General features: G+C 43.9%; 1 protein-coding gene across 1 annotated transcript in view; it reads left to right on the forward strand.

Annotated features, from left to right (window-relative positions):
* The window catches only part of LOC311063768 (5-hydroxytryptamine receptor 3A-like), a gene marked incomplete at its 3' end in the record, with an annotated part of 40,345 nt that extends 27,752 nt beyond the window's left edge, over nucleotides 1-12,593 (forward strand). Inside the window, exons 5-7 of the mRNA XM_084083369.1 lie at nucleotides 10,707-10,861; nucleotides 11,461-11,671; nucleotides 12,415-12,593. Coding sequence (XP_083939495.1) covers nucleotides 10,707-10,861; nucleotides 11,461-11,671; nucleotides 12,415-12,593 — 545 coding nt within the window. The remainder of the gene's footprint in view (nucleotides 1-10,706; nucleotides 10,862-11,460; nucleotides 11,672-12,414) is intronic.
* Nucleotides 12,594-16,212: the final 3,619 nt, after the last annotated feature.

The raw sequence follows: 16,212 nt of genomic DNA on the forward strand, positions 1-16,212 counted from the left end.
TCAGCCCTGTAGATACTCAGACCATAGGGAGTAACCACTGTGTACACGGGCCATAGCTTGTGTGTTCACGAGCCATAGTTTTGCATGAGCCACAGTAAAGTACTATCTTTTATACCCTCATAGAGCCCAGCAAAGCCTACTAGAGCTTAAAACAGCCTATTAGAGACCAGTAGAGTCTAGTACAGTACAGTACAGTACAGTACAGTACAGTACAGTACAGTACAGTACAGTACAGTACAGTACAGTACAGTACAGTGCACCCGAGACTAGTAAAGTTAGCCTGTTGGGAGAACAGACATGGGGAGGGTGGTATAGGTCATACTAGCATGGAACAGGCTGGACTAGGCTAGACTAGAGTGTACTAGGCTTTAGCAGACTCTAATACTCTCTATTAGACTTTACTAGTCCCTTGTCAGCCCTGTAGATACTCAGACCATAGGGAGTAACCACTGTGTACACCGGCCATAGCTTGTGTGTTCACGAGCCATAGTTTTGCATGAGCCACAGTAACGTACTGTCTTTTATAGCCTCATAGAGCCTAGGGGCCGAGATAATAGTGAAAAACTGTTTGAAAGGAGTAAAAACAAAATTGGACACCTGTTTCTGGGTCAGCGCGTCGCCCCGAACGCGCCCATATAACTCTCCTCGCACACGGCCTTACCATTCTCCTTAATTGGCTAGGGTCAAATGTCAAGTTATTACACGCAATAAAACGATATATCTCGAAATTTATGCATTTTTAGAATCCACCTTTCGGATATGTTGTACAGCTCGCCAAGGCGCACGTGTGGATGTCTTGTTTGTCCCGGTACGACACTCCTAAGTTGACCTCCTACACTTTCAGAAGGCACATAGAGTCTTATATCTTAAGACCATATCAAAGGACAAAGTCAGAAATAGAAATGTGTCGTAACGGGACAAACAAGACATCCAAATGTGCGTCTCAGCCAGCTCTACAACATATCCAAAAAGTGGACCCTAAGTCCTTATCGTATTTGAGATATTGAGCGAGATAGCAAAGCCGTAACCATAGCCAATTAAGGGATAATTAAATCATGATTTGATATTAGGGTTTGATTATTTCAAATTTTAGCATTACTTTACGTGTAGATTTGGAAAAAAAATATATCGGAGAAATCACAGGCTTGGAACACCCTAAAACCAACCAGGAAGTGGCCTTTTGAGGCACTTCCTGTTGTCCGAGAAAAAAGAAACTTGCATATTTGGAATCAGCGCCATCACATTAGTCTAAAGCCAGAGTCTCGAAAAAAAATACAATTTCTAAAAATGTAACGAGGGTTGACCTTTGCAGTCTTTTCGCTGAACTTTGAGCTTTATCAGTGTCAGAAAAAATCAGGGCCGGTGCCAAAAAATCCGGCTTACTCTCAATATGGATTGAGAGAAGTTTCGGATTTAAAAAAAATATCTGGAGTGATTAGTTACAGATTTTGTGCTCAACAAAATCAGTTTTTTATACAAAAGTCAACGTCCAATCTTTTTGGTGACCGTTTGTATTTCCCAAGGTCCTAGAAAATCGAGACCTATCCCATTCAATTCAGCGTCTTTTTTTGAGTCTGAAAAGATGTTTTTTAATTTAAAAATAAAATATTTTTAAAAAATGTGAGAAAAGCTAAACTTTGAACTATTTCAAAAATCTATAACTTCTTATTAAACAATTCTAGAATATTGATGTAACCTACCATTCGACTCAATATCATATAAATAAGAGGGTGGAAGGGTCAAACTAAAATAATAATATGTTTGTGAAAAAAGCTTCAAGTTTACTAAACGTTATTGCTTGTTTAAACCACTTTCTAAGGGTCAGAAAAAATCGAGACCTAGCCCATTCGATTCAGCGTCCTCTTCTGAGTCTGAAAACGTGTTTTTTAATTAAAAAAAAATATTTTTGAAAAATGTGAGAAAAGCTTAACTTTGAACTATTTCAAAAATCTATAACTTCTTATTGAAAAGTTGTAGATTATTGATGTAACCCACCATTCGACATAACCAGGGTTGACCTTTGCAGTCTTTTTGCTGACCTTTGAGCTTTATCAGTGTCACATGTACATATACATATACATATACATATACGTATATGTTATAGCACATTTCTACTTGTTGGCATTGATTGATTGATTGATAGATTGATTGAGGCTAGCCTAGACTCAAGAGGGTCTATCGGGGGGGGCGGGGGGGGGTACGTGGGACGAATTTGGCGAGACCCCGCCCAGAAACAGCGTCCCGGGAGGTCACATGATCAGAAACGGCGTTTCCCATAGCATAATGTGGGAGGTGTACACGCCGTGTACACAGAGCACATTTCTACTTGTTGGCATTGATTGATTGATTGATAGATTGATTGAGGCTAGCCTAGACTCAAGAGGGTCTATCGGGGGGGGCGGGGGGGGGTACGTAGGACGAATTTGGCGAGACCCCGCCCAGAAACAGCGTCCCGGGAGGTCACATGATCAGAAACGGCGTTTCCCATAGCATAATGTGGGAGGTGTACACGCCGTGTACACAGAGCACATTTCTACTTGTTGGCATTGATTGATTGATTGATAGATTGATTGAGGCTAGCCTAGACTCAAGAGGGTCTATCGGGGGGGGCGGGGGGGGTACGTGGGACGAATTTGGCGAGACCCCGCCCAGAAACAGCGTCCCGGGAGGTCACATGATCAGAAACGGCGTTTCCCATAGCATAATGTGGGAGGTGTACACGCCGTGTACACAGAGCACATTTCTACTTGTTGGCATTGATTGATTGATTGATAGATTGATTGAGGCTAGCCTAGACTCAAGAGGGTCTATCGGGGGGGGCGGGGGGGGGTACGTGGGACGAATTTGGCGAGACCCCGCCCAGAAACAGCGTCCCGGGAGGTCACATGATCAGAAACGGCGTTTCCCATAGCATAATGTGGGAGGTGTACACGCCGTGTACACAGAGCACATTTCTACTTGTTGGCATTGATTGATTGATTGATAGATTGATTGAGGCTAGCCTAGACTCAAGAGGGTCTATCGGGGGGGGGCGGGGGGGGGTACGTGGGACGAATTTGGCGAGACCCCGCCCAGAAACAGCGTCCCGGGAGGTCACATGATCAGAAACGGCGTTTCCCATAGCATAATGTGGGAGGTGTACACGCAGTGTACACAGAGCACATTTCTACTTGTTGGCATTGATTGATTGATTGATAGATTGATTGAGGCTAGCCTAGACTCAAGAGGGTCTATCGGGGGGGGGCGGGTGGGGGTACGTGGGACGAATTTGGCGAGACCCCGCCCAGAAACAGCGTCCCGGGAGGTCACATGATCAGAAACAACGTTTCCCATAGCATAATGTGGGAGGTGTACACGCCGTGTACACAGAGCACATTTCTACTTGTTGGCATTGATTGATTGATTGATAGATTGATTGAGGCTAGCCTAGACTCAAGAGGGTCTATCGGGGGGGGCGGGGGGGGGTACGTGGGACGAATTTGGCGAGACCCCGCCCAGAAACAGCGTCCCGGGAGGTCACATGATCAGAAACGGCATTTCCCATAGCATAATGTGGGAGGTGTACACGCCGTGTACACAGAGCACATTTCTACTTGTTGGCATTGATTGATTGATTGATAGATTGATTGAGGCTAGCCTAGACTCAAGAGGGTCTATCGGGGGGGGGGCGGGTGGGGGTACGTGGGACGAATTTGGCGAGACCCCGCCCAGAAACAGCGTCCCGGGAGGTCACATGATCAGAAACAACGTTTCCCATAGCATAATGTGGGAGGTGTACACGCCGTGTACACAGAGCACATTTCTACTTGTTGGCATTGATTGATTGATTGATAGATTGATTGAGGCTAGCCTAGACTCAAGAGGGTCTATCGGGGGGGGCGGGGGGGGGGGGTACGTGGGACGAATTTGGCGAGACTCCGCCCAGAAACAGCGTCCCGGGAGGTCACATGATCAGAAACGGCGTTTCCCATAGCATAATGTGGGAGGTGTACACGCCGTGTACACAGAGCACATTTCTACTTGTTGGCATTGATTGATTGATTGATAGATTGATTGAGGCTAGCCTAGACTCAAGAGGGTCTGTCGGGGGGGTACGTGGGACGAATTTGGCGAGACCCCGCCCAGAAACAGCGTCCCGGGAGGTCACATGATCAGAAACGGCGTTTCCCATAGCATAATGTGGGAGGTGTACACGCCGTGTACACAGAGCACATTTCTACTTGTTGGCATTGATTGATTGATTGATAGATTGATTGAGGCTAGCCTAGACTCAAGAGGGTCTATCGGGGGGGGCGGGGGGGGGGTACGTGGGACGAATTAGGCGAGACCCCGCCCAGAAACAGCGTCCCGGGAGGTCACATGATCAGAAACGGCGTTTCCCATAGCATAATGTGGGAGGTGTACACGCCGTGTACACAGAGCACATTTCTACTTGTTGGCATTGATTGATTGATTGATAGATTGATTGAGGCTAGCCTAGACTCAAGAGGGTCTATCGGGGGGGGCGGGGGGGGGTACGTAGGACGAATTTGGCGAGACCCCGCCCAGAAACAGCGTCCCGGGAGGTCACATGATCAGAAACGGCGTTTCCCATAGCATAATGTGGGAGGTGTACACGCCGTGTACACAGAGCACATTTCTACTTGTTGGCATTGATTGATTGATTGATAGATTGATTGAGGCTAGCCTAGACTCAAGAGGGTCTATCGGGGGGGGCGGGGGGGGTACGTGGGACGAATTTGGCGAGACCCCGCCCAGAAACAGCGTCCCGGGAGGTCACATGATCAGAAACGGCGTTTCCCATAGCATAATGTGGGAGGTGTACACGCCGTGTACACAGAGCACATTTCTACTTGTTGGCATTGATTGATTGATTGATAGATTGATTGAGGCTAGCCTAGACTCAAGAGGGTCTATCGGGGGGGGCGGGGGGGGGTACGTGGGACGAATTTGGCGAGACCCCGCCCAGAAACAGCGTCCCGGGAGGTCACATGATCAGAAACGGCGTTTCCCATAGCATAATGTGGGAGGTGTACACGCCGTGTACACAGAGCACATTTCTACTTGTTGGCATTGATTGATTGATTGATAGATTGATTGAGGCTAGCCTAGACTCAAGAGGGTCTATCGGGGGGGGGCGGGGGGGGGTACGTGGGACGAATTTGGCGAGACCCCGCCCAGAAACAGCGTCCCGGGAGGTCACATGATCAGAAACGGCGTTTCCCATAGCATAATGTGGGAGGTGTACACGCAGTGTACACAGAGCACATTTCTACTTGTTGGCATTGATTGATTGATTGATAGATTGATTGAGGCTAGCCTAGACTCAAGAGGGTCTATCGGGGGGGGGCGGGTGGGGGTACGTGGGACGAATTTGGCGAGACCCCGCCCAGAAACAGCGTCCCGGGAGGTCACATGATCAGAAACAACGTTTCCCATAGCATAATGTGGGAGGTGTACACGCCGTGTACACAGAGCACATTTCTACTTGTTGGCATTGATTGATTGATTGATAGATTGATTGAGGCTAGCCTAGACTCAAGAGGGTCTATCGGGGGGGGCGGGGGGGGGTACGTGGGACGAATTTGGCGAGACCCCGCCCAGAAACAGCGTCCCGGGAGGTCACATGATCAGAAACGGCATTTCCCATAGCATAATGTGGGAGGTGTACACGCCGTGTACACAGAGCACATTTCTACTTGTTGGCATTGATTGATTGATTGATAGATTGATTGAGGCTAGCCTAGACTCAAGAGGGTCTATCGGGGGGGGGCGGGTGGGGGTACGTGGGACGAATTTGGCGAGACCCCGCCCAGAAACAGCGTCCCGGGAGGTCACATGATCAGAAACAACGTTTCCCATAGCATAATGTGGGAGGTGTACACGCCGTGTACACAGAGCACATTTCTACTTGTTGGCATTGATTGATTGATTGATAGATTGATTGAGGCTAGCCTAGACTCAAGAGGGTCTATCGGGGGGGGCGGGGGGGGGGGTACGTGGGACGAATTTGGCGAGACCCCGCCCAGAAACAGCGTCCCGGGAGGTCACATGATCAGAAACGGCGTTTCCCATAGCATAATGTGGGAGGTGTACACGCCGTGTACACAGAGCACATTTCTACTTGTTGGCATTGATTGATTGATTGATAGATTGATTGAGGCTAGCCTAGACTCAAGAGGGTCTGTCGGGGGGGTACGTGGGACGAATTTGGCGAGACCCCGCCCAGAAACAGCGTCCCGGGAGGTCACATGATCAGAAACGGCGTTTCCCATAGCATAATGTGGGAGGTGTACACGCCGTGTACACAGAGCACATTTCTACTTGTTGGCATTGATTGATTGATTGATAGGTTGATTGAGGCTAGCCTAGACTCAAGAGGGTCTATCGGGGGGGGCGGGGGGGGGGTACCTGGGACGAATTAGGCGAGACCCCGCCCAGAAACAGCGTCCCGGGAGGTCACATGATCAGAAACGGCGTTTCCCATAGCATAATGTGGGAGGTGTACACGCCGTGTACACAGAGCACATTTCTACTTGTTGGCATTGATTGATTGATTGATAGATTGATTGAGGCTAGCCTAGACTCAAGAGGGTCTATCGGGGGGGGCGGGGGGGGTTACGTGGGACGAATTTGGCGAGACCCCGCCCAGAAACAGCGTCCCGGGAGGTCACATGATCAGAAACGGCGTTTCCCATAGCATAATGTGGGAGGTGTACACGCCGTGTACACAGAGCACATTTCTACTTGTTGGCATTGATTGATTGATTGATAGATTGATTGAGGCTAGCCTAGACTCAAGAGGGTATATCGGGGGGGGCGGGGGGGGTTACGTGGGACGAATTTGGCGAGACCCCGCCCAGAAACAGCGTCCCGGGAGGTCACATGATCAGAAACGGCGTTTCCCATAGCATAATGTGGGAGGTGTACACGCCGTGTACACAGAGCACATTTCTACTTGTTGGCATTGATTGATTGATTGATAGATTGATTGATTGATTGATTGAATGACTGACTAAGGCTCTCTGCTGCCCCCCATTGAGAAAATGTAGTTGGCACAGACAGTGTACACGAATAGCAGTCGCGAGTGTTCACGCTCCATAGCAACTATGGGAGATGATCGCTGCCGTGTTCACCGGCACTAGTCCGTACACGGGTCATAGTTTTTTCCATTAGAACTGCCTTCCGTGTACACCACTTCTATTGTTATTATTATTATTATTATTCCAGTGTGTTACTGCTCTATACATTACATTCCAGTGTGTTACTGCTCTACATTCAATTATTACCCTTATTATTATTATTATTACCCTTATTATTTCAGTGTGTTACTGCTCTATAATTACATTATTATTATTATGATTATTATTACCCTTATTATTATTATTATTATTATTGGAATACAATACACACGGGGTGCCTTAAATATTATAAAATGCATTACAAAAGCGATATCAGCGTTGCATCATTTCGTTTAAAGTACTGAGAATTGGGAAATACTCCAGTAAAGTAAAAATACCTCAAAATTGTACTTAAGTACAGTACTTGAGTAAATGTACTTAGTTACTTTACACCAAGGCCCTATAGAACCACAAACAGCAATTATTTGATCTGTTTTAATGTTTTAATGTTTATGTCCGGTGGCAGTATAGCACTTGGAAACCATAATACATTATGGCAGTCATGGCGAAACTTTAGTTTAGTTTAGAAGTGTTTGCACTTCTGCATTTACAGCCTGTACATCAACATAAATCTTCACACTTTAAATATAAAATTATTAACTCATGGCCACAGATGTTAAAATCATGTATGGGTTCTCAAAAGTACCTCTATCTTTTGTAATGTTCAATAAAAAGCCTTTTAATCCAATTGCTGGCCATTTTCTCCATATGTTTTCACCTGACCCTATGGGTTGAAAGGTGTACTGCACTCACGCAACATTACAACTCTCTGATAAAATGGCCACCAATCAGATTAAAATGCTTTTTATTAAACAATACGGAAGATACGGGTACTTTTAAGGGCCCGCACATAATTGTAACATCCGTGGCCATAGGGTCAGCACCTTTTTAAAACATTTGAACGTTTAGATAGATCATAAAAGATTTGTTTTGTCAGATCTTTATTGACACTGACAGAGACATGAGTACGAACACGCGGAATGCGGAAGTAATCTGACGTGACGTCACGGGGTTGGAAAAGTTAAACAAATCTCTCGTTCTCAACAAACACTTATCGAAAAATGATCAACAAAATATGAAAATGCACAGAATATTTCCAGGTTTGTTTGGGTGGTGATGTGTGTTATGTTGCATTTAAACCACGTCTCTTAGCTCACGTTGTGTCAGTCCAATGTAGATAGATAGATAGATAGGTTTCATATCATGACACTTCAACCTGATGTTTGCACTTTTTCCATTTACGGCCCGTACATCTACATAAACGTCTAGATTTCAACTATAAAGTGCTTACCCCATGGCCACGGACGTTACAATTATGTACGATCCCTCAAAAATACCCGTATATTCCGTGTTGTTCAATAAAAAGCATTTTAATCCGATTGGCTGCCATTTTCGTATAGAGTTATAATGTGCAATACACCTCCCAACCGATAGGATCGCATAGTTGAAAGCTGATGAAAAGACGGAGAAAATGGCCGTCGATCGGATTAAAAGGCTTTTTATTGAACAATACTGAAGATATGGGTACTCAAGCTGGAACGTACACCATTTTAACATCCATGGCCTTTAGTTAAGCACTTCATATTTGAAATCTGATCGTTTATGACCTGGACGTTAGCGTTGTAAATGGAGCAATCCCCACCACACCCACCACACCATGTTGAACGTTCCTTTGCACATGCGCAAACCACATAGTCCCGTTTGGACTTTTTAGGGCGTTAGGGATTAATAACCAGGACTATATTTATGCTAAATAGTAAAGAAAAAGCCTTGTGATGAATTGCTGTAGCAGTAAAATAGAAACATCAACAGAATGAAGTGGTATAAGTGAAATTAAACTTATTTGAAATTAAACAATGAATTGACTTCATGTGCTAATGCAATGGTTCTCAAACTTTTTCGTGCCAAGGACCCCCAAATAGACACTTATTAGACCGCGGACCCCCATTTGAAATGATAAGCCAGGGACCCCCATAAGAGAAGATTTTTACGGCTCTCTAGCAGTGATTTCAACCATTTTAATTTCAAGGACCCCCAGTTTGACATGCATTAGGCTACGGACCCCCATTTAATGGCATGTAGGTCTCTGGGACCCACTTTCATATTGTAAAATCAATGTTCATTTAACTCTGAGAGTGTACAAATGGAACCAAATGGACCTGTTAGGGTCCATTTGGTTACATTTGTACACTCTCAGAGTTACAGACCCATAAGGGTCCATTTGGTCCCTGTCCATCATTTAGCTGGGGACCCCCTGGAACCCCCTCAAGTACCCCTGGGGGTCCCCGGACCCCACTTTGAGACAATGTGCTAATGGTTATCAGCGGTAGGCCTGAAAGATGACGGTCATGGACATTCTTCAACCTGGTGTGATGAATTGCTCAATTTACAACTGTAACGTCTACACAAACGTACAGATTTCAAATATGAAGTGCTTACCTAAATGCCCAGGATGTTATACATGCCGACGTTTCAGCATGAGTACCCATATCTTCCGTATTGTTGGATAAAAAGCATTTTAATCCGATCGTCGGCCATTTTCGCATAGTTATAATGTGCAATACACCTCCCAACCGATAGGATCGCATAGTTGAAAGCTGATGAAAAGACGGAGAAAATGGCCGTCGATCGGATTAAAAGGCTTTTTATTGAACAATACGGAAGATATGGGTACTCAAGCTGGAACGTACACAATTGTAACATCCGTGGCCTTTAGTTAAGCACTTCATATTTGAAATCTGATCGTTTATGTTAGCGTTGTAAATGGAGCAATCCACCACACCCCTCCCTTACCAAACTTAACAAATAAACTGATTTTTATCATTTAATAATGAATAAACACGATGGCCCAAATTACATTATCAATATCATTAAATAATTAATAATTAAACACAATGGCAACGCAATTTCGGTCAGCAAAAAATAAATTAAAGAATGAATAAATAAATACATTATAAAAAAAAATCATATAAATTCACTGAAGGACGGGAAAATAAAAAAGAAATTATAAATGTGACAATATAAATGTTATATAATCAAAATGCATTTAAAACCACCGCAATATTAGCCCATGTTGCCATGGCAACCTCTCAATACCATTAAATGGGACTTCTGCAGTAATTTTTGTAACCCGAGTCTGAAAGAGGTGGGCGGGGTGTCCGAGAGAACAGCCAATGGAGAAGACTTTCCATTAAATGGGGTTTTAGGAGTAATTTCGGTAACCTGGGTGAGCGGGGTTGCAGAGATTGTACAATTCCACCCCATTGAATGGGAACATTTGGAGCAATTCCTTTCCATTGCATGGGGTGATTCATAGTAGATCGGGTGGTTTTATAAAGAGCTGGAGAGACAAGGAGACTCCTTTTACTGAACAAACACTCTATTGCAATGAGTACTATCAGAATATAGAGCTATTTACCACTTATATTAACCAAAGAAAATCACTTACGCTACCTTTAATAAAAAGTACTTAGTTACTTTCCACCAATGATTACCTTGTTGTTTCATTCTCCGTTCCTTCACCAGCCGATCAGCTGAAGCTCAAGACATCCGTTGACAACGAAGACATCAGATTCATAACCACCATGATGATTAGGGAGGAGTACGACTGGATGTTTGAAGACTTCTCCTTCATGGAAGTCAACGAGACAGGCCTCAGACCCCAGATGATTGTCTACACGGTAACTATCATACAAAAGCATTGGTTCGGGGACCCCCAGGGGTCCTTGGGGGGGTTCCAGGGGCTCCCCAGCTAAATGTGTTCATATATAGCGTCACAATGATTTGAACCACTTTAAACCTCTTTTTACTTTGGCTATTCAAAATAGCAGATCTACAAGCTCATAGCGCAGTGTTGTGTAAAGTTAATGTTTTATTGTTTGTTTGTTTACACATTGTCTTTTCTTTTAACATGTTAGATTCCTGTTAATCCACTTTAAACCCTCAACACTTAGTAAACTTGACCTTTGCTCTGTACTTGGTTCGCTCTTTTTTCCTTCTACACCAAACCTCTTCACGGAAAATAGCCATATCTGCTATTCTCTGTGAATGTGCCCCCCACAATAGGAATGCTCGGCTTCAAGTGGTTAATGTAAAAAAAAGATATATCAAATTTTGCCGGCCCCCCATAACTCTGAGGACCTCCTAGGGGTCCCGGACCCCCTGTTGAAGACCTGTGGGTTAGGGTGTTTTCTACAATTTAATGCAAATGGCTACACTTGCACTTGTCATATCTGAGCTGTCTTTTTATAGGCTGACCTTCTAACGTCTCCTATCATAGGTCACTATGAAGAGGAAGGCCGTCCTCTACATCGTCAACTTCCTGTTGCCCGTCTTGTTCTTCCTGTGTCTGGACATGGCGTCTTTCCTGATCTCGGACGGCAGCGGCGAGAAGCTGAGCTTCAAGGTCACCGTGCTGCTCGCCGTCACCGTTTTACAGCTGATTCTCAACGAGATCCTGCCCGCCACGTCCAACAGAATGCCCATCATAGGTAAATAAAGGCTCATGGGATTTGGGCTGTGGCCCCCCGAAGCATCACTGTCAATCTGAAAATGTTTTTTGAAACATTTCACAACTCAAATCTTGTATGGGGGTCCCTGTCAGTAATGGAATAAGTACTCAAAATGTGTTGTTGTTTAACTTAAAGGGATATTTCACTTTCAAAAAAACTTTTGGTCATTTTATCGTCTATACAGGCTTATATGAGCCCCCCGGACCGTTTTTGAGTTGCTTGATTTAGTATTTAGATATTTGATATTAATTGTATCAGACACGCCCCCTTCCTATCCAAACCCATTGTAACTTCAAACTCCATTTTAACCATGTTAGATCCATCAGAAACACCCATCCTTGGTTCTGGTGACTGATATTGTCCTTCAAATACGTGAGGAGACCCTGTTTTTTCAATTACTTTTTTTATTTAACAAATTTATTTATTTTTGTTTAAAAAGTGAAATATACTTTAATATAAGTAAAAAGTAAAAAAGTAAAAAACGTTAGTAAAAGTATCAATACCGCAATGTAGAAATACTCTACTTTCAAAGTCCGGAATTCTAAATCCACTTGAGTAAAAGTACAAAAGTATTGGTATCAAAATTAGAAGTTTTCAAATATATACAAATCTTTTGAAAATAGCAGATCTACAAGCTCACAATGATTGATGATGAGTATGATTAGATGTATTGTAGACAATGTATTTAGACGTACACTCACCAAATTGTGTCCTGCTCACAGCAATGTACTGCTGTGGGAGCTTTGCTCTGATGCTGCTAAGTCTGCTGGAGACCATTCTGGTGACGTATCTGTTGGAAAAGGACTCTGTCCGCCAGAAGACAGAGACGGACAAAGACCACAACCTGAAGGAGGACAAGGCCCAAGGCCACAGAGGTGAGACCATTGCTGTACAATTATGATTCAGTCATTTAGCAGACACTCCTTTGTGACCTTTCTGTTATTGAACAAACATCGATAGCCATGCATACTATCAGAAAATAGTGCTTTAACCTTTTGAAAAATGTCTTGTTTTGACAAAAAAATATCATTCACCCTACCTTTAATATTGTGAATCATACAGTATAACTCATAATATGGACTGTGTGTCATTGCAGAGATGAGATGTAAGTGGTGTCCATGCTTTTACAATGTCCCTGGTGGCGATGAGGGAGACACACATGAGCTTCAGAATGCGGCTGGAGAGGTTAGCATGATGTCACCATGGTGTTTGTACATGTGTGTAGTGTACTGTACAAAAACAAAACATTGGGGGCTACGGGTGGAAATGTGCATTTGCTAAATCTGGTGTATTATGAACTGTTCATTATGCGCTGTCCCATCTAAATAAACAACTTAGTAAAGTAACCATTTGGTCAAATAATAAGGATTGTCTTACTTTAATTGTTAGATAGATAGATACCTTTATTATCCTGCGGTGGAAATAGACCAATTATTTGTTTCTAACATTGAGACTGGACGCACAAGTGATTGTTTCACGCAATCAATTCCCAACCTGTTGTTTTGGGGTGCGCTGGTTTCAGCACACCCCAACCCCCTCTTGTGTGTTGGCTGGTGAGGCACGTCCTAGCGAGACCTGATAGAATGGGTTTCATTGCGCACATACTGGTTGCACGCATACTGGTTCTTATCAGTGTGACATCGTCTGTTAAGGGGTCTATTCAGTCACCCAGAGGCAGGAGGTTACAGAGTTACAGGTAAAGAGTAAGGAAAATATAAACACTGTCGTGTACAGCGATACAAAGCAAAAAGAAAAACAGCAAGCATCAACAATACAGAGCAACAGTATACAGAAGTAAAACCTCTACAAAGTCCTGCACTATGCAGGAAAACAACAGTGTCTCACGCATCCCGTCATAAGACCAATGAAGTGTCTATTACAATCAGTTGGCCCAAAAAGCAAATGTCAAACGACTAAACTACTCTTACACATATCATCATCTCAGGCTTTTTTGTGCACCCCAGATACTTGTTTAATTGCTTGATTCAATATGTAGATATACAGACAGACAGACAGGCTGACACAGAGCTCGGTCTAGTATATGAAAAAGTTATTGAAAAAACATGACCCCCTCAGATGGACAATATCAGTCACCAGAACCAAGGACTTGTGTTTTCAATGAATCTGACATGGTTAGAATAGAGTTTGAACTTACAATGAGTTTATAGGTCTAATAAAATGTATATCAAATATCTGCATTTTGAATCAAGCAACTTAAAAACTGTCTGGGGTTCAAACAAAAGCCAGAGTAGATGTTAAAATGAGAAGAATTGCTTTAAAGTGAAATATCCTTTAAAAACACTAATATCTATCTGTTTCAGGACACTAATCTCAAAGAGGAATCCCATGGATTACGGGTGATCCTGGATGAGTTGAGAGATCTGGAGAAGAATGTGCATTTGTTCTTTAAGAGCAAGGAAGATGGAGGCCGGCCTGGTTACTGGAGCAGAATGGCCACGACAATCAACAGAGCGTTCTTCATTTTCTATGTAACAACAGTCATGGTGTTTCTGATCGTCATCTATAACCAATGGAATCCTGAATACTAAAACCAGACACGCTGCAGCTTTAGAGAAGTGGTTCTCAACCTGTGGGTCGGGACCCCCAGGGGGGTCCCCACATGACTTTGCGGGGGTCCCCAGATGACAATAAAGTTACAATTTTAGGACTTTTAATATAACAAAAATTTAAAAAAAGTAAAAATGTAATTAAATTAATCTCTTTTTTTTAAACGTAGCTAATCTACAAGCTCACGACACCTTGCAGATCGTCCATTTTCACAATATTCATCTGTGGAGCTGAGTCAAACTAAATGTTAAGTAGTGGCTCAACTCCTACAATTCCAAGTGCTTGTCAGGGTGGGGGGGGGTCTCGAGTTCAAATATGATTGTTTTAGGGGGGTCCCCAGTTCAAATATGATTCTTTTTGGGGGGTCGCGGACTGAAAAGGTTGAGAACCACTGCTATAGAGCAACAAAGTCTGACGTCACTTCCGTTAAACGCCCCTGGGTCACCAAGGTATTTTATCATTTTTAACATGGCTTCATGTAAGAGCTGTGTTCTAAAAATGAACAAATGAGGTCTGTGATTTTACTCATATGGATATGAAGCATCAACTGACGGTGAAAACGTACTAATTCATCCAAAGATTAAGAAAAGTAGTCCATACCCATCGGGGGATATGAGCACCTAAAGTGTGTTCAGTGTGGGTTATGCGCTGTGCACTGTCAGTATATCAGGGATGGAAAGTGTCTTTGTACTTGGTACCTGCAACAGTTGCAACACACACACGCGCGTATCCCGTCGCCGCGTCGTGGAGCCACAGCGAACACACACACACACACACACACACACAACCGCTCATAAACAGTTACAACACACACACACACACGCGCGCGCGCGCGCATGCACGGGCACGTGCGCACGTGACCCGTTGCAAACCCACAGCGAACACACACACTAACACAAACACACACACACAGCGTTTGTGCGAGTGTACACGGCCCGTAAATGGATTAATTCTTTCTGTAGGAGAGTAGAGTTGTCAGTTCTCAGTTGTTTCATTAAACAAACCAAATTATAACACACTGATAACTAATGTTACTAAATCAAAGGAATCTCAGTAATGTTTCTAACAGAGAGTGACGTGTTTCAGTGAGGACAGTGGGACACGTGAGTTTCCAACACCACTTCAGGGTACCCGTACCACCTCAGAATTAATTCCATTTTCGCCAAACACAGATGTTATAAAATGTAAAATATCATAAACGACATAGAGTCAAAAGCAAAGCAAAAAAGCAAAGTTTGTTGTTTACCCAGGGTGTTGGACTAAGTGCGGAACTTATTTACAGCCAGACCCTGCATGGAAGCCTTGCTCAAGGGCTATTCAGCGGTGATTCATGATTGATGTGATGAATTGGGGAATCGAACTAGGGACCTTCCGGTATCAAGGCCGCCCCTCTAACCACTAGGCCACCGCTGCCACCTACACATACCAGACCAGATGGCCAGACTGTTTTTTGGAACACAGTTCTTATAGGATGTAATGTTGAAAAAGTATATGGGATTTAGAATGGAGAAAATAACAATTGTGTGACGCAGACGCAGGAGATAACAGAAGGGATGTCAGGACTTTGTTTCTTTGCTACTCTTCTACTCGCTGCTCTTGTGGCAGCGGTGGCCTAGTGGTTAGAGGGGTGGCCTTGATACCGGAAGGTCCCTAGTTCGATTCCCCAATTCATCACATCAATCATGAATCACCGCTGAATAGCCCTTGAGCAAGGCTTCCATGCAGGGTCCGGCTGGAAACAAGTTTCGTACTTAGTCCGACACCCTGGGTAAACAACAAACTTTGCTTTGCTCTGAATGTTGAACACATTCAACTGTGTAAAAAGGTTGAATACAGGCCCACAGCATGCTAATCTTTCCTACATTATGCAACATTCCATGTGTTTGTTGTTGTAGCAAATGTCTGGATGCTGATGTTGAGTAAAATGCAGTATAGGTTTTTAAAATGCTAAA

Source organism: Gymnoscopelus microlampas (genome assembly GCF_963454915.1).
Source record: "Gymnoscopelus microlampas genome assembly, chromosome: 2".
In the NCBI taxonomy this organism is placed as follows: Eukaryota; Metazoa; Chordata; class Actinopteri; order Myctophiformes; family Myctophidae; genus Gymnoscopelus; species Gymnoscopelus microlampas.